The sequence below is a fragment of the Mirounga angustirostris genome, unplaced genomic scaffold, assembly GCF_029215605.1.
Source record: "Mirounga angustirostris isolate CCGP_5_RB_7025 unplaced genomic scaffold, mMirAng1.0.hap1 SCAF_9, whole genome shotgun sequence".
NCBI lineage: Eukaryota > Metazoa > Chordata > Mammalia > Carnivora > Phocidae > Mirounga > Mirounga angustirostris.
The window spans coordinates 135020143-135040888 of NW_026991717.1; the positions used below are offsets into that span (position 1 = coordinate 135020143).

Sequence of the window (20746 nt, forward strand, 5' to 3'; positions counted from 1 at the left end):
GCACTTGGCTGGCCTCCACCGGGCCGGGCACACTCCATCCTCAGCAAGGTTCTGGGCTTTCACCACTTTCATTTTACAGATGTGGGAACCGAGGCTCGGAGAGTCTGCCGAATTTTCCCGGGTTGGAAGCCCGGCAGGTGTGCCCCAGGACCCATGCTCTGAGCCACCCCACGAACACGGACACCAAGGTGAGGCCAACGCCACAGACAGGCCAGCCGTTTTCATGAGAATGTGATGTGCTTTTTATGAAAACAGCTTGGGGGCGCCTGGGTGGCTCAGTCGTTAAGCGTCTGCCTTCGGCTCAGGTCATGGCCCCAAGGTCCTGGGATCGAGTCCCACATCCGGCTCCCTGCTCCAGGGGAAGCCTGCTTCTCCCTCTCCCACTCCCCCTGCTTGTGTTCCCTCTCTTGCTGTGTCTCTGTCAAATAAATAAGTAAAATCTTGGGTGCCTGGGTGGCTCAGTCGTTAAGCGTCTGCCTTCGGCTCAGGTCGTGATCCCAGGGTCCTGGGATCGAGCCCCGCATCGGGCTCCCTGCTCGGCGGGAAGCCTGCTTCTTCCTCTCCCACTCCCCCTGCTTGTGTTCCCTCTCTCGCTGTGTCTCTCTCTGTCAAATAAATAAATAAAATCTTTAAAAAAATAAAAAAATAAAAATAAATAAATAAATAAATAAACAGCTCGGGGCACCTGGGAGGCTCAGTCGGTTGAGCGTCTGACTCTTGATTTCGGCTCAGGTCATGATCTCAGGGTCGTGAGATCGAGCCCCCACGTCAGGCTCTGTGCTCAGTGAGGAGTCTGCTTGCGTTTCTCTCTCTCTCTCCCTCTGCCCTTCCCCAGAACTCGTGTGCACTCTTTCTCTCTCTAAAATAAGTAAGTCTTTAAAAAAAAACAGCTTTATTGAGATATAACTCACATTCTATTCCATTCACCCATTTAAGGTATATCAGTCAATGGTTTTTGGCGTATTGATGGATATACACGCCTGTCACCACAATTTCAGAACATTTTTGTCACCTCAAAAAGAGACCCCGTACCCTTTAACTATCACCCCCCCTTGCTACAACCTTAAGCAGCCATGAATCTATTTTCTGTCTTTTTAATTTTTTAAAAGATTTTATTTATTTGACAGAGAGAGAGCGAGCACAAGCAGGGGAAGCGGCAGACAAAGGGAGACACAGGGGGAGAGGCAGGCTCCTCGATGAGCAGGCAGCCAGATGCCATGCGGGGCTCGATCCCAGGACCCCGGGATCATGACCTGAGCCGAAGGCAGACGCTTAACTGACTGAGCCACCCAGGCGCCTCTATTTTCTGTCTTGAAAGATTTCCCAGTGTTGGACTTTTCATAGGGATGGAATCAAAGAGTAATGTCCTTTGTGTCTGACTTCCTTCACATGGCATAATGGTTTCAAGATTCAACCATGCTGTACTTCATTCTTTGTCATGGGTGAATAATATTCCATGGTGTGGACAGGCCCCATTTTGTTCATCCACTCATCTGCTCATAGACACTTGGGTTGTCTCTGCCTTTTTTTTTTTTTTTTAATATTTTATTTATTTATTAGAGAAAGAGCGAGAGAAAGAGAACAGGGGGGTGGAAGGGGCAGGGGGAAAGAATTCCAAGCAGCCTCCACACTGAGCGTGGAGCCTGACTCGGGGCTCGATCCCAAGACCCTGAGCTGAAATCAAGAGTCGGCCGCTTAACCAACTGAGCCCCCCAGGTGCCCCGAGTTGCCCCCACCGTTTGGCTGCTGTTAATGATGCTGGTGTAAAGTATACTGTGCTTTTTAGCTGCCACCATCTGAAATCACTCCTGTATCTGGAGCTTTCCCCACAGTATGGGAGGTGGAGCCCACCTCCTTCTTCAAAAGCCGAAAATGCTTTCCCTCCCCCATGGCAGCAGGGATGTGGGCGGGATCCAGGTACGGCGGCCCAGGCCTTCGAACCTGAATGTGGGACACTAAGAGTTCATTCCAGGGGCTGTGGTGGGGACAGGAATGTCCTCTCACTCACAGGCAGTGGGTCATGTGCACACGGGTCCCTACATTGTGGGGAGGCAGGCTCTGCAATGGTCCTGGCGCCTCGCATCCCTGGACTGCCTGACTCCTCAGTCTAGCGAGGCATTCTGTGTGCTACTCGGCATCCCTTCAACAAATTCCTTTCCCTGCCAAGGTCAGCTTCCGTTGCTTACCATTAAGAACCCCACGCTTGAAGTTTTATTGCACGTGCAGACACATTGGGCAAGCCGTGGGCTTTCTATTCAGGTTAACTGATGAAGCTTTAATGGAAGAGGAGCTCTGGAAATTTCATCCCTCCAGGACTGTCCCTCCCCACTTTCAAAGGACATGAAGCAGAGCTCAAAACACAGAAAAAGCTAACTTCAATCTAGAGAGTTCCTTGCTAAGAGAAAGTGTCCCACTGTGGCACGTTCGGGGCACCACGCTTCAAAGGGATAAAGAAGGAAATGTGAAATGCTAAGGGCCGGAGAGCCAGCCTGCTGCTCTGCCCTTCCCACGGCCGGGTGTCCGGCGGAGATGGCATCGGATGGACAGGGCGCGGCGGGCAGGGAGGCAGGGACCATCTCTCCAGCTGAAGGATGACCAGAGGGAGTCCCATTACGTTTAAACTGAAATTTTGCCACTTTAGCAGGGTCCCCTTTTCACGCTTCGCCTGTGACCGGCACTCGTCCTTCTCGTCACAAGAAAAGCTTGTGTTAACAAGATGTATTTCAAATACTTACGTTGCTATCTTCCAAAAACTTAAGTGCTTTCGCTATGTTGTTCAACCGGAAAATACGATGGGATGAGGATTTGTATTCGTGCAACTGTAACACAGAACAGAGCAAACAAGAAGTGAATCCAACAGAGGCGCTCCAGGCACAGGGGTGCTGTGGGGCGGGCCTTTGTCTTTACCTCTTTCTCATTAATCCCAAGAGAAAGTTAGGGGCTCGCAGCTGAAACCCACTCCTTATTTATGGTCCTTGGGACTTAACTCACTCGAGTTGGTGAATGGGGGGGACCCAGGCAGGTTAAACAGGGGACAGATTTGTCAAATTGTTCTCTCTGACCCGGCTCCTGGCTTTGATATTCCTCCCCCTCCCGAGACCTCCAGGGACGCGTTCTCCTCGCCACGCTGATGGTTTTGACAGGCAGGGAGCAGCAGCTGGGGCGTCCCCACAGCTGCTAAATCATCCGGCAAGTCCCTCCTGCCAAGAGCAGATGTTTCTGTTTTCTGCCAGGAGCCTTGTGGACGGTTGTCCCAGGTCGGAGAGAAAAGCAGACAGACAGACAGGCAGGGAGAGAGAGACTGAGACAGAGAGAGAGATGGAGACACAGAGAGAGACAGAAACAGAAAGATGAGAGAGAGAGAGAGACAAGAGACAGACACAGAGAGAGATGGAGACAGCGAGAGAGAGATATGCTTGCAGAAGCTACAACTCTGACAATGGTAGTTGAATATCGCAAGGAAGCTCCTCCTGATCTGAAGCTCACGGAATGGGGGGGTCTACATTACACGGCAAACCAGTGCGTGTCAGCTCTACCAGCTGAGAACTGCCAGCCAGGCTAGTGGGCAGGCAGAGGCCTGTTCTTGGCTGGGCTCCAGAATCAAAGACCCCCAACAGAGGCCCACCAAGGACATGGTATCTATCAACCAGTGGCCTGACCACCAGGTGGGAGCTTGTGTCGCTGGGACCACAGAACAAGGAAGCAGGATACACTTTTTCAGGAAGCCTATGGGGACTGTGCTGCTGGCTCATTATCAGCCCCAGGGAACCAAATACTGTCAGCTAAGGAACCAAACACTGTTTTTACCACAGTGGGTCCACCATTTGTGAGAGTTCGTTATGAGACTCTGCACAGCCCCCCTGGAGCAGTGAACAGGAATCTCCCATTTTGCTTTTGGGACGTGAAGATGGGAACAGTTAAGGGGCATGACGAGATTCCAGCTACATTAGATCTGAAAGCAGGATAGGCTCTTGACTTTAAACCTACAATTAAAAATAGATCTCGAGAGGTCCACAATGGCCAAGCTATGGGCTGGCAGTTGTGACCCATGGCAGCACTTTCGCCTGAGCCGCAATGGGGCACGGAGGCCACATCAAACACTAGACTCTAGAGTGTGGCTTCTCAACATCAACACCACAGGCATTTTGACCAGGTCACTGTGCCCCCTCAGTGGACATCTGGCAACGTCGAGTGACATTTTTGGCTGTCACATGTGGGAGTGCCACTAGCATCCAGTGGGTAGAGACCAAGGCTGCTGTTACATACCCTGCAATGCCCAGGACAGCCTCCACGACAAAGAACTATGGATCCAAAATGTCAACAGTGTTGGGGTTGAGAAGCCCCGCTCTGGGAAGGGGAGAGAGACGACCAACCTGCGCACAGCAGACATACACAACATGGAGACGTAGGGGGAGATCCAAAGTGGAAGGAGCCTCCAGCTCAGCTGGTGCAGCTCAGTGTGGTCGCCCCTTATACGTGGTTTCACTTTCTGCGACCGCAGTCAACTGTGGTCCAGAAGCAGACGACCCTCCTTCTGACATGTGGTCAGAGGGTCATAGTGGCCTCCTGCTCCATCACGTGCCACCGTCACTCCCCTCACTTCCTCTCACCACGTGGGCTTGATATCATGTCACATCATCACAAGAAGAGGGGTGAGGACAGGACAGTAAGGCATTTTGAGAGAGGGAGAGTCCACATTCACATAATTTATTTATTTTTAATTTAATTTTTTCACATTCACAAAATTTTTATGACCGTATACGGTGATATATAATTGTTCTATTTTATTATTAGTCATCCTTGTTAATTCTCTTACTGCACCTAATTTCTAAATTAAACTTCATCACGGGGACGTGTGTATAGAAAAAAACATAGCATAGACATGGCTCAGTACTGTCCGCAGTTTCAGGCTCCGCTGGGGGTCTTGGCACATATGCTCCGCAGATAAGGGGGAATGACTAGACTTATGAGAAGGGTCTAGAAGCCAGCAGTTGTAGTTTTAGCCTCAGGTGGATAATGGAATCTGGTTGGCAAGCTGCCTTTCTCCTCAGTCTTCCTGATTCTTGGCTATTGTTCTAGTTAATATAACGGCTAGAGAGCTAAAGCTTAATGATCTAGTTTCAATCTTTAACAGACTCCCGGAAAACACTGAGCATTTATTTATTTACTTACTAAAGTATATTTACTTTAAAAAAAAAAAAAAAGGATACTGCTTAGTTATACATGATTATATCACTCTTGGTCCCCGAGAAAGGAATGTCACCCTTCTAAGTTTCTCGTCACAAGATCACGCGTGGCCCGATATGGGTACATACGTGTAGGTGTGTACTGAACAGAAACCAGCAGTGGTTTCCTTTGCATCTTATGTCTCCCTGACCCTTCTGTGACGTACGTACCAGATTTCGCCCAGACAGGACTTCTAACAAAGCCATTAGGATTTTGCCATCTTGTATATCAATGAATAAATCTTTAACTTCTAGAGGTGGGTTGCACTGTGGAAGAAGGGGAAGAAAGAAGCTGATTAGTGGCCTGTGTAGTCCATCAAACTGTGCCCGAGCTGCAGGTCTCCCCCAGGAGGAGACTTGCATACATCCAGATCTGTCTACAGGCAGCCCCTGACAGGGGCGGTGGGAAACGCCCAGGCAGAAAGTGTGCTGATGAGCCGTGGAGGAGACTCGGCACCAAAGGGCCAATCACACTCCAGGGTCCTGGAGATCCCTGGGACCCTGAGATCTGAGACCCCCCCCCCATTACATTACATCCACACTTCTCCCTAAGGGGAGAAAGAAAAGGCATGTCTCAATTACAGCCCTCCATAGAATAAAATGATTCCAGCAGGACTCCCAGGAAATTACCTAGTATAAGCCCTTTCCTTTAGATTTGGGGAAACTGAGGCTCAAAGAGGCTAGGCGACACACCCAGTGTTTGGTCAGATCAGCTCTTTCGTACCATCAGTCCTGTTTCTTCATCAGGACACACTGGCAGCCCACAGGCACTGTCCAGACCCACGCCACAATGGCATGACCCTGGGTCAGTGACCCTCTGGGCCTCAGTGCTGATTGTCAGCAGGGATTCCCCGCCTCCCACACTGCTCCATCTCCGTATGTGACCGACCCGACATGCCAGCTGACACTTCATCACTATTCGGTCCAACTCTGGAGGGACCCTTGGCAGAGGGAGCCAGGAAGGTGGCCAATGTGTGGCTCAGTTGTGGCAAGGAGGGGCTGGATGGACAGACTGCTGGCCGAGGGGGAGAAGCCTCTCCCCCCACCAAGTTTATAGGCCCGTTAGGGACTCAAAGGTTGGGAGGCTGATTTATCCATAGATGTTCTATCGTATATGTTTATCTACAAAAGTAATCCATGCTCATTATTACAAATCAAGCTAATTAAAATTGTATAAAAAAGTTAATCAGCATTCTGAATGCCAGTCCCTCCACAAAAGCCAGATTTCTGGATAACCAGTGTTATCTCAAGATGCACCTTTTGCCTGTTCCACTAAGAATCAAGGGAGTTAGACCTACCCGAGTTCAAATCCAGGCCCTACCCTCAACAGGCACTGGGCCTTGGGCATTTTCCTTAACCTCCCTGGGCCCGAGTGTCCTGGACTGCAAGGTCTCAGAGCACTGGGGCTAAAATGAGATGAGATCGTTCAGGGAAAGCGCCTGGAATTGCACCTGCCTTCCCAGATCAGTGCATCAGTAAACCAGCCCAGGAAGTGACTTCTTTCCTGCAGAGTCTTCGGGTACTCTCTGTAGAAAGGCATTTCAGCCAGGGGGTGTATGTCCCACGGCTGTAAGGGGTAAAAAGATGTCCTTCGCCCCTACCTCTGCACAGGGAACAGCCCTGAATCACTCTCTCTCCTCCCCTTACTGGCTTCTCTTTCTGGGTTTCCTGGGTCAACTCCAGTGCACCTCAGCACCTGCCTCTCCCTGGGGGAAGAGGCAACTCGGCTCCCATGATCTGCAGCGTGAAGGAGGCCTGGGTGGGAAAAGCTGGAGGCTGCCCGGGGTTTCTTCTCTGGGCCTGGATGTAGAGAGATCGACTGTCTAGGTGACCTGTGTCCACCAGGAGTCTGGCTGGACGTGTGGCCTGGAGCTCCCGGGGCTGCCTGGAACCTGTCAGTCAGATGCTCCAGCACACGGATCTCCAGACTGTGTTTCCTGGAACCCTAGACTGGAGCAGAGCAGCTTCAGGGTGTCCTATGGGGACCCAGGGGTGCTGAGAAGGAGTCTGATCCCCCACAGCCCCCTTTGATCAGAGAGGCTCAGCTCTTACTGGCCTTTCGGGTTTGAAGTAACACTTTGCCGGGAAGAAAGGTCGCTGTTGACCAAACCAGCTTGGTAATAGCTCCTTCGATGCCGGATGATTAGAACTTACTGTGCAGAATCTTAGGGAATGGGCTCCAGACATGTGCACTTGTAATACGCCCTCACCCCAGCATGAATTCTCAGTTTACCTTTTGGTAGTGGGGCTTTTGGCTACATTGGAACAGGTGGGCTCTGCTCCTGGGTACAATGAATGGGGTGTTCACATAGGAGACAGGATTGGGAGAGGGAGGGGGTGGCAGATGTAAACCAGCCAGAGACTCAGGGGTCTGAGGAGAGTCTCGGAAACACGGAGGAGCTGTGGTCAGGGCACCCTTTCCCTCCGGGAAGGCCTCCTTCCCGTGAAAGCTTTGGAGGGTCCGTGTGTTCTTTTTTTATGAAGGAAGGTGGCATTTCCTTACCCCTTATACGAGACCCCTGACCCCCTGTTAGTCCAAATACAGGCCAAGTCCTCCCACAGGTGCACAGAAAAGGGATCTGCTTCTAGGGCAACACTGCCTTTGAACCAAAAGGCAAATTATTTTCTTTGCAAACCCCCACAGCTCCCTGGGCACATTCCACTCAGAACATGACGGCATCAGGTTACCAAGCCTCTCACGGAGATGTTATTCCTGCTAACTCGAGGCAGAAAAACGTGACGCCCGAACAAAACACCCCCTGATAGACGGACTAACAAAATTCCCAGGTACCAGCCCCGGCCGTGGCCAAGCCTTGCTTGGGCATTGAACCTGGAGAGTAATTTCCACCGACAGTGTCTGGAAGAGCCTCAGGAGCAGCAAATGGGGCCTTGGCCAGAGTCCACGTGGCGGGGCGGCAGCGGGAGACATTGAACCTGCTCCAGCGAAAACACGGCTGGGGCCCCAAATGTTCCACGGGCTTCATGGGATCGGTATGGCCGAGTAAACAGCACCCCCAGGGCTTTCTTCATGATCTAACTCCTTTGGTAAATGAAGGAATTTTTCCAGAAGCCCGAGACTCTGTAAATATCTCTGACAGCCTTCTAATTGTAGTTAAGCCCAAGTCCCTGAGCGGTTCCCAGGTTTCCTTGACATGAAAGGTTGGTCTTGAAAGTCTCCAGGTTGGAAACATGGCTGTTAATTTCGCCCTGTTTATTAGGCATCGGTTTCAGGTGCTATCTGATTTATTCTCAGAGCGGGGCGACCCACCTGCCCCAAAGAAGGGACAGGGGCCTTGGCCAAGGAGGCCATCCCTGATCCCACAGGCACAAACAGGGGCTCCCTGAGGCTGGTGAGTGAGTGCACGGCTATTTGCTACATTACCCTCTGTCCTTTTCTGTATTTATTTTTCAATTAAAAAAAAAGAAAGAAAAAAAGAAAGATCCGCCATGGCTACACTCCATCCACCAGGAGGAATTTCCAGCTACCCTGACCCACATCAGGCATTAATTTAGGAGTTCCACGAACTCAGATTGGGGGAACGGTTTTCCTTTTTTCCAAAAATAACACTTCGCTTTATGAGCCCTGCCGAAAATGCAGCAAGAGTCAAAACAACTGGCAAGTGATTTATAACGCTGTATCCCGGGCAGTTCGGGAGCCCTCCTGGGTCCAAGGGACCCCATTGTGCAGGTGCGGAATAGAGGTGTGGGTGGTCAGGGGCTGCTCGGGGAAATATTACCGGCCCCAAGGCAAATGGCAGAAATTAGAATTTTGGTCAAGAGCTGCCCTTCCAAGGAACCACAATTATTTTCTTGGCAATCTCAGAGATTTCCTCTATGACCCTTTCTTCTGGGTTAATGCTATGGGCAGTGAGTAGTTGGTTTTATACCTTCTAGAAGGACAGGAGAGAAGAAAATTCACACGCCTAACCTCACTAAAGTGGGAGACTTGAACACTAGCAGCTTTATAAGGAAATGTGTGGTGGGCTGCATCTATTGGGGGGACCACAAAGTGGAATTTAAGAAGAAATGATGGGAGGGAAATGAAGCCTGATGAACCAGCTGACTTCTAAAGAGAAAAATCATCTCTCCTCCCCCTGCCCGTGGCAAGGTAGAATGTTCCCTGTCTTGGGGGCTAACTGGTGTGAGTGGAGGGCTTGGAGGGCTCAGATTTCTGCTCACTCCAGGCTGGGCTGTTTATCCACTCTGCAACCCATCCTCTCCTCTGCTGCTCATCCTTCTGTCTGCTTCTCAGGAGCTGGGTCAGCCGCTTTCATTTTATGGTGAGTGTGCGTAAGAAGCCTGCAGACAAAAATGCAATTCCAAATTGCCTGGCCCCAGAGTGTCAGAAAGAAAGAAAAGCGGGGAGAAGAAGTTGAATACACAGGAGAAGCCACAGGAAGAACTTCCTTCTTGGTTGCAGGAAAACCCTTTTGGTCTCAAAGCCTCTTCCCTCACTGGTAACAGGAGGGGTAATGAGGGTTGTCATGGGGATTGAAGGAGATGTGTGATGCACCCAAAGGGGCAGGTAATATCATCGGTCAGTAGCAACGTTCTGTGATTAACAAGAGAATCTGGCTTTGTTAAAAGGTGTTGAGTTCTTGCATAACTCAATCTGAATACCTACAAATGGTTCTCACATGGAGAGTCCCCTGCCATCCCCCCAGGACTGGAAGCCCAGCCCTATCCCCCCACGGGTCCCTGTGTCCGCGGAAGCATTTGGAGTGTTCAACAATGAATGTCTTCTAATATTTGCTCATCGATTCCTTTTTAAAGATAGACCCTCTCCTTCCCTACCTGGACTGATCACCGCATGAGGGCAGAACCCTTTCTTAACATCCGTGTTCCCAACACAGAGCTGGGCACTTGGCAGTGGAATGTAGTGGATGTTTAAATGAATGCATGAAAAAAGTAACAGCCGAAACACTGAGCTACCCCGTCCCCCTCGCCACACTCCTGCAATGCACACTGCTACGGGCGAATCGATCACTTAACAAAAACCCAAGTGCCCCCGCTTACCTTCTCTAGATGTAGATTTACCCATCGCGTAAAGGTCCTCTTCTGCACATTTTCCCTCTCGACTGAAAACAAAGAAATGCCATTAGCTGGGTGAAACGGAATACATGCAAAATGCTGCTCTCCTCTTCCCCAGGGGGATTCCAGGTGGATGGCAGACAGACCCCGGCGGGTCCCCTGTATTAAGCGAAGCCCTTCCCAGAACGGGGTCCACAACGGCTTGCGTGGCACCTAGAATCCATTTTCCCCAGCCCAACCCCACAGCCTCTTAATGACAATAAATAACCATGAATTCAGACACACAGAACAACGTGTTCTTTCCGATAGGAAAACGGGGGCACCTGCCCAACATCACACAATCAAGAAGGTTATTCCCATCTTACAGATGAAGAAACGGAGGGACAAACAGCTAATACGCAGCCAAGCTGGGACTTGGGAGCTGGATTCTGTGCGTTTCCTGCTGGCTCCTGAGCTCTGCGGCATTAGCTGGCTTGGTGCCCTGGGACCCGGACCATGGGTCGGTCTGCTCACTGGCCTGGGGCAGCAGCCCCCCACCCCACCCCGAAACTCAGGCTGCTCCGCCCCTCAGGAAGCTTCCTTGAAATGTCTGAGCCAGATGACTCCTGAATTACTAAGTCCTGGATTTCAACATATTGGAAGAACATATCACATATGCTTAAAACCATTCCACGTTTCTTTAGCAATAAGAAAATGGGAGGCAATTTATCTCCTGGGGGAGCCAAGGGGCTACGGTTTTCTGTAACGACTATGGTTCTTTTTCCCTCTCAGCCTCATTATTAGGTAGATAGTGGTGCCCATAAATCAAATTTTAATATTACGGCTTTCAATCTTTTTAATTGAAGAGCCGGCAGACAGTAATTATGCACTTAACTGCTTTTTTCTCATTTTCCTCCTTTTCTGTAAGGAAAGGTCACTTAGTAAGCAGGCGTAGGAATTAAAGATCTAGTTCCAGTAAACTGTGTTTTGTAGGTAGAAGAGGAGGAAAAGAAAAGAAGTTGATAGAAATGTGGGAGGAGGGAGCGGGGCCTTTGCTGAGGGCCATGAGCTACAGAAGCTCGGAGCTTTCCAGAAGACTGGAGAGTCCCTGCTGCCAGCCCCACTTGGGACCTTTCTGCCCGTAGCTCAGCGGCCACCCCTCTATGGATGGCACTTGGCAGTTTCCGGTGTTTCACGGTCACAAGCAGTATGGCAGGGCGCATCCTTGTGTAAGTGCCCTGCTGAGTGGTTCTTTGTGCACAAACGTATGAATATATGTCTCATGCCCGACAACTGAAAGTGCAACTGCAGGGTCTTAGTGGTAGGCACATTTAAAATTTTAATAGCTACTTCAAAATTGCCCTCCCAAAAGGCTGCCCCGGTTTATACGTTCACCCCCACCTGTCTTTAAACAAGTTTATGGGATTGTAAAGTATTTACACACACATTCAAACACTCAGGCTGGTTTCTCCATATGGCTTCAGAGAGAGTGAAGTACATCCCTGAAACAGAAGTGCATTCAGTGAAAGCCTGAGAGAACCTGGTTTGGACTGTCGGTTTAACTATGCGTGCGGAAGGGTACCAAAGAGGAAGTGGGTGTCTGTTAGTCTATATATGCCTCATGTATCCATCCAGCCACCCATCTGTCTGTCCATCCATCCATCCTTGCATTCATCCATCCATCCATGTATCCATCCATCCATGCATTCATCCATGCACCCATGCATCCTTCTACCTATGCATGCATGCATCCATCCATTCTTCCTTCCATCCAACCATGCATCCATCTACCATGTATCCATCCATCCATCCATTTCCATCCTCCCAGCTGATATTTAGTCAGTGATCATTACATGCCAGGAACTATGCCAGACCCTATGGGCAAAATCAGAGATAAATAACACATTCACGGTGGGATGCCTGGGTGGCTCAGAAGGTTAAGTGTCTGCCTTCGGCTCAGGTCATGATCCCAGCGTCCTGGGATCAAGTCCTGCATCGGGCTCCTTGCTCTGCAGGGAGCCTGCTTCTCCCTCTGCCTGCCATTCCCCCTGCTTGTGCTTGCTCTCCCTCTCTCTCTCTCTCTGACAAATAAATAAATGAAATCTTAAAAAAAAAACACATTCATGGAATCTGCACCCCAAGAATTCACAGCCAAGCAGGAGAGAAGACATGGATGCTACAAGGCACTATGCATGGCAAAATAAATTACAAATTTCCAGGGCTGACAGGGATGAGAGGAGGTAATTTCAGACCCCAGGGGCATAGAAGTAGAAGGCTACTCCAGGGGAGCAAAAGTAGAAGGCTACCCCGGGGGGCAGAAGTGGAAGGCTACCCCGGGGGGCAGAAGTAGAAGGCTACCCCAGAGGGGTAGAAGTAGAAGGCTACCCCAGGGGGGCAGAAGTAGAAGGCTACCCCGGGGGGCAGAAGTGGAAGGCTACCCCAGGGGCAGCAGTGGAAGGCTACCCCGGGGGGCAGAAGTAGAAGGCTACCCCAGGGGGGCAGAAGTAGAAGGCTACCCCGGGGGGCAGAAGTGGAAGGCTACTCCAGGGGGGTAGAAGTAGAAGGCAGAAGGCTTCATTTCCCTTCCAGCCACGGCCTGTGGGTGAATCTGAGCACAGATTAGCCCTGACAGCAAAGCTGACCCACGGGAGGGCACCGTGATGACTGAAGACACCAGGGGACCATGAGACTAAGTCGCAAATATCAGATGAGTCCCAAACTGAAATAGGGTATGGAGACCATAATTTCTGGACCTGAAACTGGGACACATCGCTCAATACACAGGAGAGAGAGAAAGAGAGACTGTGAGAATTTAGCCTGCCCCAGAATATCCACCTGAGAGCCACATACCACTAGCTGTGCGACCTTGGGCAAGTTCACGACTGCCAACATACCCTTGCCTCAGTCTCCCCCGTACAGAAGGGAGGATGACTGTGCCTTCCTCAGAGGCATGCAGTGAAGGTTCAAAGGCATCACCCCACAAGGGTTCCCCGAAAGCTGCTCAGGGAAGACCACCTTCCCTAGCCTCCCAGGCACACAGGGCGCCCTGGGCCTGCACTATTCTGTCTGCTGTCTCGGCACAAAGGTCTGACATTCTTTCATGACCTTCACCATTTCGAAATACCCACCCCCACCCTGCAGGCTCTTTCTACTTCTGGCCTGCCAAGACTCCATAAACTTTATATAGTTTCCATAAATGAAGTGGCCCCTTTTTTCCTCCGCACCTATCACATTGTAAAGGTGTAGGGAGCTATTTCTCTGGAAGGGTCTGGCCTTTTCACGGAGTGTCTGTGGGGCCCGGAGTGGGTGTGCTGGGCAACAGCAGAGCAATAACAGTGTTGTAAAAGCACCATCCAAGTGCGGGGCGGGGTGGAGGATGGGGAGCTCGCCAGGCCTGGGACCCACTGGATGCAGGCGGAAAGGGAGGCCCAAGCTTTTGGCACAAGGCCACCATCCTGAATCCCCCTGCATGACTCTGGCCAAGAATAGGGGCGCCTGGGTGGCTCAGTTGGTTAAGTGTCCGACTCCTGATTTCGGCTCAGGTCATAATTTGGGGTTATGAGATTGAGCAGAGCCTGCTTGCGATTCTCTCTCTCTCCCCTTCTGCCCCCGACCCACTCACATGCACGCATGAACAGTCTCTTTCTCTCTCTCTCTCTCAAAAAAAAAAAAAAAAAAAAAAGAACAGGCAATTTCAAAATGTGACCTTCCTCCCTTCTCAGGCCACCGGTGGCCAGCTCAGGAGTCGGGAGCCACAGAGAGAGGGACGCTAGCTTGAGAGTTAAAATAGATTGATTTACACAGTGGCCTTCTTTCCCTATGGCCACACTTCCCTTAAACCTACTTCCTCTATAACATTTCCTCTATTATGTTTCTGCTCTTCCCCACCCATGAGAAAGCCTCGATGGCTTATCTGTCTACAATATGTGCTCATAATAAAAAAATTAAAATATAGGAAAGCACAGAGAAATAGATCTAAAATCTGTTAAAATCTCATTACACCCAGAGATCACCACTATTGATAATTTGCTGATTGTCCTTCTAGAACTCTCCACGTGTGCATACTCACACATACACACAACCACACACGCACGCACACAGCTAAAGCACGAAGATACTCATGTACACAACCTTAATGTGATCAGCAAATGCCTCGGTGTTTCTCAAAGTATGGCCCACAGATCACTCACACCAAGAGCTTCCGGGGTGACAGTTAACATGCTAATTCCTGGACCCGATCCAAGACCTACAGACTCACTCTTTCTGGGGCCAAGGCCTGGAAACTTGCATTTGATCAGCCTGCTGGGTGACAATGCGGCACACTTTGAGAACCTGCATCTAACTGGGGGGAGACAACATAGAAGGAACAGGCCGTCCAGAGCCTGGTACACAGGCTGTACCACAGACCAAAGATGGGGACACAGGTACGGTTCCCGGCTTGCCTCCTGCCAATGGGCAAGAAAAATGGCATTTCTTGTTCCTTCGTTGTCCAAAGGGCTCTTCCTGAGAGCGGCTTTAGTCACTGAATTCGTACATCTCTCTGACTCCCTGAGAGATGAACCAGAATTTGCTAGAAGTACCGCAGGCCAGAATTCCCACAGGGGGCCTTCATTCTGCAATGTCCATTCAGACGGTCAGCTGGGAGCGTTTCTTCCCAGCTTCCAAGGCATCGCCTGGTCCGAGGTGGGAGGCAGATGGGCAGGCTGAGGCCTCACTGCTCTCCTCCTGGGCCGGGCTGCTGGTCTCCCTGCTCCAACCCCACCTCCAGGAAGTCCTCCGGCTTTCTGGCAGCCCTGGGCCCACTCCCCATGCTGGGCAGGCCCCTCAAGGCCTGGCTCCCAGCCCGTGGTGCCCAAAGCAGGGGTGCCTCTGCACCCACGGGACACCTGGCAGCATCTGGGGACTTTTGATCGTCACGGAGCTGAGGGTCCGACCGGCATCTACAGCCTGAGGCCAGGGACGCGGCTCCACACCCCAGCGTGCACAGGACGGCCCCCACCGGAGAACAGATTTATCCGGCCTGGAATGTCAGCAGTGCCCAGGGTGAGAAGCCCTGCGGGCGGGGGGGGGGAGTGGTGGCTATGGGACCACCCAGGCGGCCCCCATCTCAGCCTTCCCGCCACAGCATACAGAGAAGAGCTCCAGCAAACGAGAGGTCTGCCGCTATCTTCCCTGAGGGACTCTGTTTACCCATCTGTACAATGGGGATCACAGCACCCACGTGATGGGGTTGTGAGGGTCGGACGCAGTCGGGCTGGCCTTCGCCATCACAGAAGGGCTTCCCCATGGCGCGGGGATTGGGTGATGCACGGCGGTTACTCTTCGGAGGTCACTAGGCAGCTGGGGAGAGGGTGCAGGAGGGGACAGAGCGGGGGCAGGGAAGGAGGGGTCACATACCCAGGACTGGGACAGCAAGGTCAGCTGGGGCAGGGGCGTTGCTACCCTGGCTACGGCTGGTGGGCTGTGCCTGTCCCCAGGGGGAGAGAGAGTCACCCACCCCTCTCTGTCCAGGAGGGAGGGTAGGGCAGGCAGGGTGGTGGGCGGGGGGCCCACACTTTTCCACAGCTACTTCTGTTTTGTGCAGAGGCAAGCTCCTGGCATGCACCTGCTCCCATCCGCCAGGCACCGGACAGAGGGCCATCTCAGCTCCAGGGGACAGTTGCAGCCCCCACTGGTGACAATCTCTAGGGCTTCCTCTGATAATAACCTGGTCCAGAAAGCCTTTGCCCATCCTTTTACCAGCAGCCTCCTGAGAGGCTTACATATACTCTCCCGTTCTTGCCAAATCTTTTTCTCCACGGCTCAGACCCACTCTCATCTGAAGTGTCCTCGGCTCCCGTCGGCCGTGCCACCCTCCTCCGGCGGCTTGGGCTGGCCCTGGGGATCTTTAAAGATTTTTTTTTTTAAGATTTTATTTATTTATTTGACAGAGACAGCGAGAACAGGAACACAAGCAGGGGGAGTGGGAGAGGGAGAAGCAGGCTTCCCACTGAGCAGGGAGCCCGATGTGGGACTCGATCCCAGGACCCTGGGATCATGACCTGAGCCGAAGGCAGTCGCTTAACCAACTGAGCCACCCAGGCGCCCTTTAAAGATTTTATTTATTTATTTGAGAGAGAGAGAATGAGAGAGAGCACATGAGAGGGGGGAGGGCCAGAGGGAGAAGCAGACTCCCTGCCGAGCAGGGAGCCCGATGTGGGACTCGATCCCAGGACTCTGGAATCATGGCCTGAGCCGAAGGCAGACGCTTAACCGACTGAGCCACCCAGGCACCCTTTTTTTTTTTTTTTTTTTTTAAAGATTTTATTTATTTATTTGACGAGAGAGAGAGGGAGAGCACAAGCAGGAGGAGCGGCAGGCAGAGGGAGAGGGAGAAGCAGGCTTCCTGATGAGCAGGGAGCCCGATGCGGGACTCGATCCCAGGACGCTGGGATCACAACCTGAGCTGAAGGCAGACGCTTAACGACTGAGCCACCCGGGCGCCCCCGGGGATCTTTAAACAGAGATGGAGAGACAGCTCCCTCGCTCTGGTCTCCCGGTGGACTGGCAGCAGCCCACGCAAGGGCACCTCCTGCCCCCCGCAGACAACACCCAGAGAAGCCAGCGCTCGGGCCACCCCCGCCTGCCCCTCCAGTCCTGCCACTCCTGGAGCCCCGGGGGCCCTTGGCCACCCCGTCTGGCCGTGGTTTTGCTCCTTTCCCATCTTTCAACACCTCCCAGAAACACAAGCTCATTACATGGCCCCATGCTGGTTCACTTGAGAAATAAAACTCAGAAACAAATTAAACGGCAATTTCTTTTTAAAGAGGAGAGGGGCCAGGCTTCAGGAATCCCAGGCCAGCGCTCCTTGGTTCCGACTCCTGGGGGCCACTTCCCCCCACCAGCTCTGGTGGTATTAAAGCCAAGGCCTCCATGTGGTTTGCACCCGCAGTGATTTTGCATTTAATTTCCTTTGTTTTTCCTCCCTGAATGTTTGCTCTGACCTGAGTCCCTTTTATCAAGACTTTGGTAATAAAATGCAAAACCCTCCTTGGGACCACAGGCCAAGCAGCACGCAACTTACTTCGCCTAAGTGTGAGGAGAAGTGGCAGGCCAGAGCCGGCCGAGCTCGGTCACCCTCTCCGGCTCGTGCCTGCTCTCCTTTGTCCCTCGTGCAGGCCGGGGATGCGCCCAGGGGCATCGTGGGCAGAGACTAGGGGTGACCTGCCTGAGCCAGCACAAACCGGTGGTCTCCCCAGTATGCGCCCATAGAGATGCAAGTAAAACTGCCAAGCTCATTCTAACTGGGGACTCAAATCCAATTCTCTCACTGGTCCCAGAGGCCACCAATTAACATACCACGGCCTGCCCCGCCGTGCCCCTGCTTCTCAGCTGTTCCAAAACACATAACCCAGGCCTCCAAAGAGCTAGTCCCAATTACACACCAAATTAAGTTTTAAGCTATATATATATTTAGGCTGGTGCCTGTAACAGAAATAAAAAATAAACCCGCTCTAGTTTTTTCTGTGAGTGATTCTGTCTAACCTCAGCGCTAAACCTCAGTTCACTTTTATGATGACAGATGACGCCAGCCAGCCATAAAAACCCAAGCTTAGGAAAAGGGATTTTTCACATCCACCCAGATGGCCAGACCAGGGTGACATGACCAATCCAGGCGGACTGCCCTGACATGTCCAGGTGAAAGCGAGGTGGGGATTTAAGTGGCCCCACACAGATCATTCACATCCCCATCCAGACAGCAGACAGTACTGACTACACTCAGCTGTGGATAAGAAGATGGGGACCCTGTCCTGATAGGTTCTACAAGGACGGATGGAGAGAGGGAGAGAAGGAAGAAAGACAAAAGGAAGGAAAGGTAGAAAAATATTCTCTTCACACAGCATGAAGGCTCACCTCATGAACCCCTAACGCCGAGATCCTTGGGGGACTGAACTGACCACAAATTTTGGTGATTTTTTTACACGAGTGCTTTCATGAAAGTATTCTGTCTTCTAAATACTGAGTAACTTCTAAAGCAGTGTTTTCTGAACCACATTCTGTAGACTACTAGTTCTCAAAGACCTCTCAAAAGAGGAGTCCAGGAAGTCTGGGAAATAGTAGTATATTAAAGGTTCTGATAAGTCCTGCAATAAAAAAAAAAACTTTCTTTAACTTGGTCTAAACCAAGCTCCTTTGAAGCCAGACCCCTCTTCTGTGTAAAACTGATCACAACTTCCTTGTAGGAGCCTGTTTTGCAAATACAGAGAGATGTTCATTAACGAGGGATGTCTCCACTGGGTCCTCACAGCCAGTGAACTGGGGAGCCACACTTCCTGTGACAGAGACTACCACGTGTTTGCCAAGCCCTGCATCCTTTTCCTCTTGGGCACACAGCCAAACTATACTTCCCAGCCCCCCCTTGCAGGTGGCAGGGGCCTCACAACTGAGACCTGGACGGTGGCATGTAGGTGGGTCCAAGGTATGAACCCACCTGCCACTTTCAGACAAGTCCTGAACAATCCACTGTACTTTGTGACCACTACACAGGGACCATTCCAAGGACACAGAGGGTGACAGAGCCACAGGAGGGAAGGAGCCCAGACTCCCGAGTCTCCCCTTGGACAAGGATCACCGGGCGGCGCAACCTGATGAGGAATAGCACTGTTGGACCACTGAGTGAGTCAGCAACACGTCGTCCCTGAGTTAAGCCACAGGCATCTTGGGGTTGTTGCTGGGGCATTGCCTGCCCTAGCTAACACGTGCCGTGAGTGAGAACCAGGCTCCCCAGGAAGGAAGGGAGGAAGCCAACATTAACTAAGTCTGTTCCCGGCACAGTGAGAATCACCTGACACCTGCCATTCATTTGCCCCAGCCACCGCCCCACCCAGGCTAGTGACAAGTACTTCCTGCGTGGACGAGGACACCAAGTCTCGGAGACTTGGCGGTAGAACTGGGAGAAGACTCTAGCGTGGTTGCTGTAAGCCAAGACTCTCCCCGCGGCACGGCGCTGGGCTGGTCGAACCCCTTCAAAATTAACACTTTACTGAAGAACCTTGATGAAAAACCTGTTTCATGCCCAGGTTAGCTCAACTGCGGAATTTAATAGCTAACCTGGTATTTTATCCCAAAACAGATCTTAACAGGCCTAATAAGAATGAACTCGACCGCTTGGGTTCAGCTATTTTTTTTTTTTTTAAAGGAGATTAAAAACATTCCGCTGCATACAAATGACCTTAATTTGCATTTTTAAGCACATCTGTCTTTAATAAACCCCGCACCTGCCCTCCACATACCAATGTTTTCAAGTACAAAGGCCAATCAGCCGCGGGAGTCTCGAGTATTAGGGTGACCAACTGTCCCAGTTCACCCAGGACCGAGGGGGAAACCCCAGGATTCGGGACGTTCAGTGCTAAAACTGGGAAAGTTTCCGGCACACTAGGATGAGTTGGTCATTCTGGCTGGTAGACACGGTGCTGCGGCCAGGGACAGCGGCCGGGAGGGCCGAAGGCACTGGGATCCCCCCGTCGGTGACACAGACAGCGAGAAGCAAGGTGGTTAATATTTGCTTTAAATGCAAAGGATAAAGCAAACTGTGAAACCCCCATTTACCGCTTTTGCCTGCCAAAAAAAGTGACACCAACATGACTCTAAATTCCTACTCTGAGCAGGAGAGGGAGGGCTGGAACCTGTGGTCAGGGGAGGCAGGAGGTGTCAGATTCTCCTCGGGCTGGAGGTGTCACCAACATTTCGCACTAATTAGCAGGAGAGAGGACAGGCTGCCCGTGCTGGGGTCCAGGGACCGAGCTGCGCCAAAGTGACAAATACGAACGCTCCACACGACACTGGTGTCCATTAAAAAATAAATTTTTTAAAACCTAAAAAAAAAAAAATGCTTCGTCTGAAAGCAGACATAAGTTGCCTACTCACACGGGCCACCCAAACGGACACACTCGTGCACATCTGTGTGCACGTGCAGGCGTGCCCCTCACCGTAATGCAGTTCACCTCCAACCCTCTTCAGGCGCATTTAGTCCCAGGGGCACTGGAGGGATTTTATCATTACAAGGTCTCCCTGATGCCACAGACACATGGTTCGGACCCAAGGGCTGCACTCTGACATTGAGGTCAAGGTTGGATCATTGTCACTGGGTACAAATGCAGAATGGCAAATTCCAGGTCTGTAATCTTAAAAAAAAAAAACAAAAAAAACCCCACTGAGACTAGACACGTGATTCTCAACCGTGGCCGCACATGACAGTCACCTGGGGAAGCTCTAAAATATAGGGATGTCTGGGCTCCACTCCAGGCTAATTGAATCCAAGTCCCTGGGTGTGGGGCCCAGGCATCTGCATTTTCAAAGCTCCCCAGGTGATTCTGACACAGAGCCAGAGCTGAGCACCACTGCTCTGGGCCAGGAGTTGGCCATTTTTCCTGTCAAGGGCCAGATAGTAAATGTTTTAGACTTCGCAGGCCACATGGTCTCCAGCGACTAGTCAACTCTGCGGTCCTGGTGGGAAAGCAGCCAAGACAGTA

At 51.5% G+C, this 20746-nt stretch overlaps 1 protein-coding gene across 3 annotated transcripts in view; it reads right to left on the reverse strand.

Annotated features, from left to right (window-relative positions):
* The window catches only part of CLMN (calmin), a 115740-nt gene that overhangs the window by 32110 nt on the left and 62884 nt on the right, over positions 1-20746 (reverse strand). For all 3 annotated transcript variants that reach the window (XM_045901470.3, XM_045901472.3, XM_045901471.3), the window contains exons 2-4: positions 10242-10303; positions 5397-5492; positions 2736-2819 (exon numbers count right to left, since the gene is read on the reverse strand). In XM_045901470.3, coding sequence (XP_045757426.1) covers positions 2736-2819; positions 5397-5492; positions 10242-10303 — 242 coding nt within the window. The remainder of the gene's footprint in view (positions 1-2735; positions 2820-5396; positions 5493-10241; positions 10304-20746) is intronic.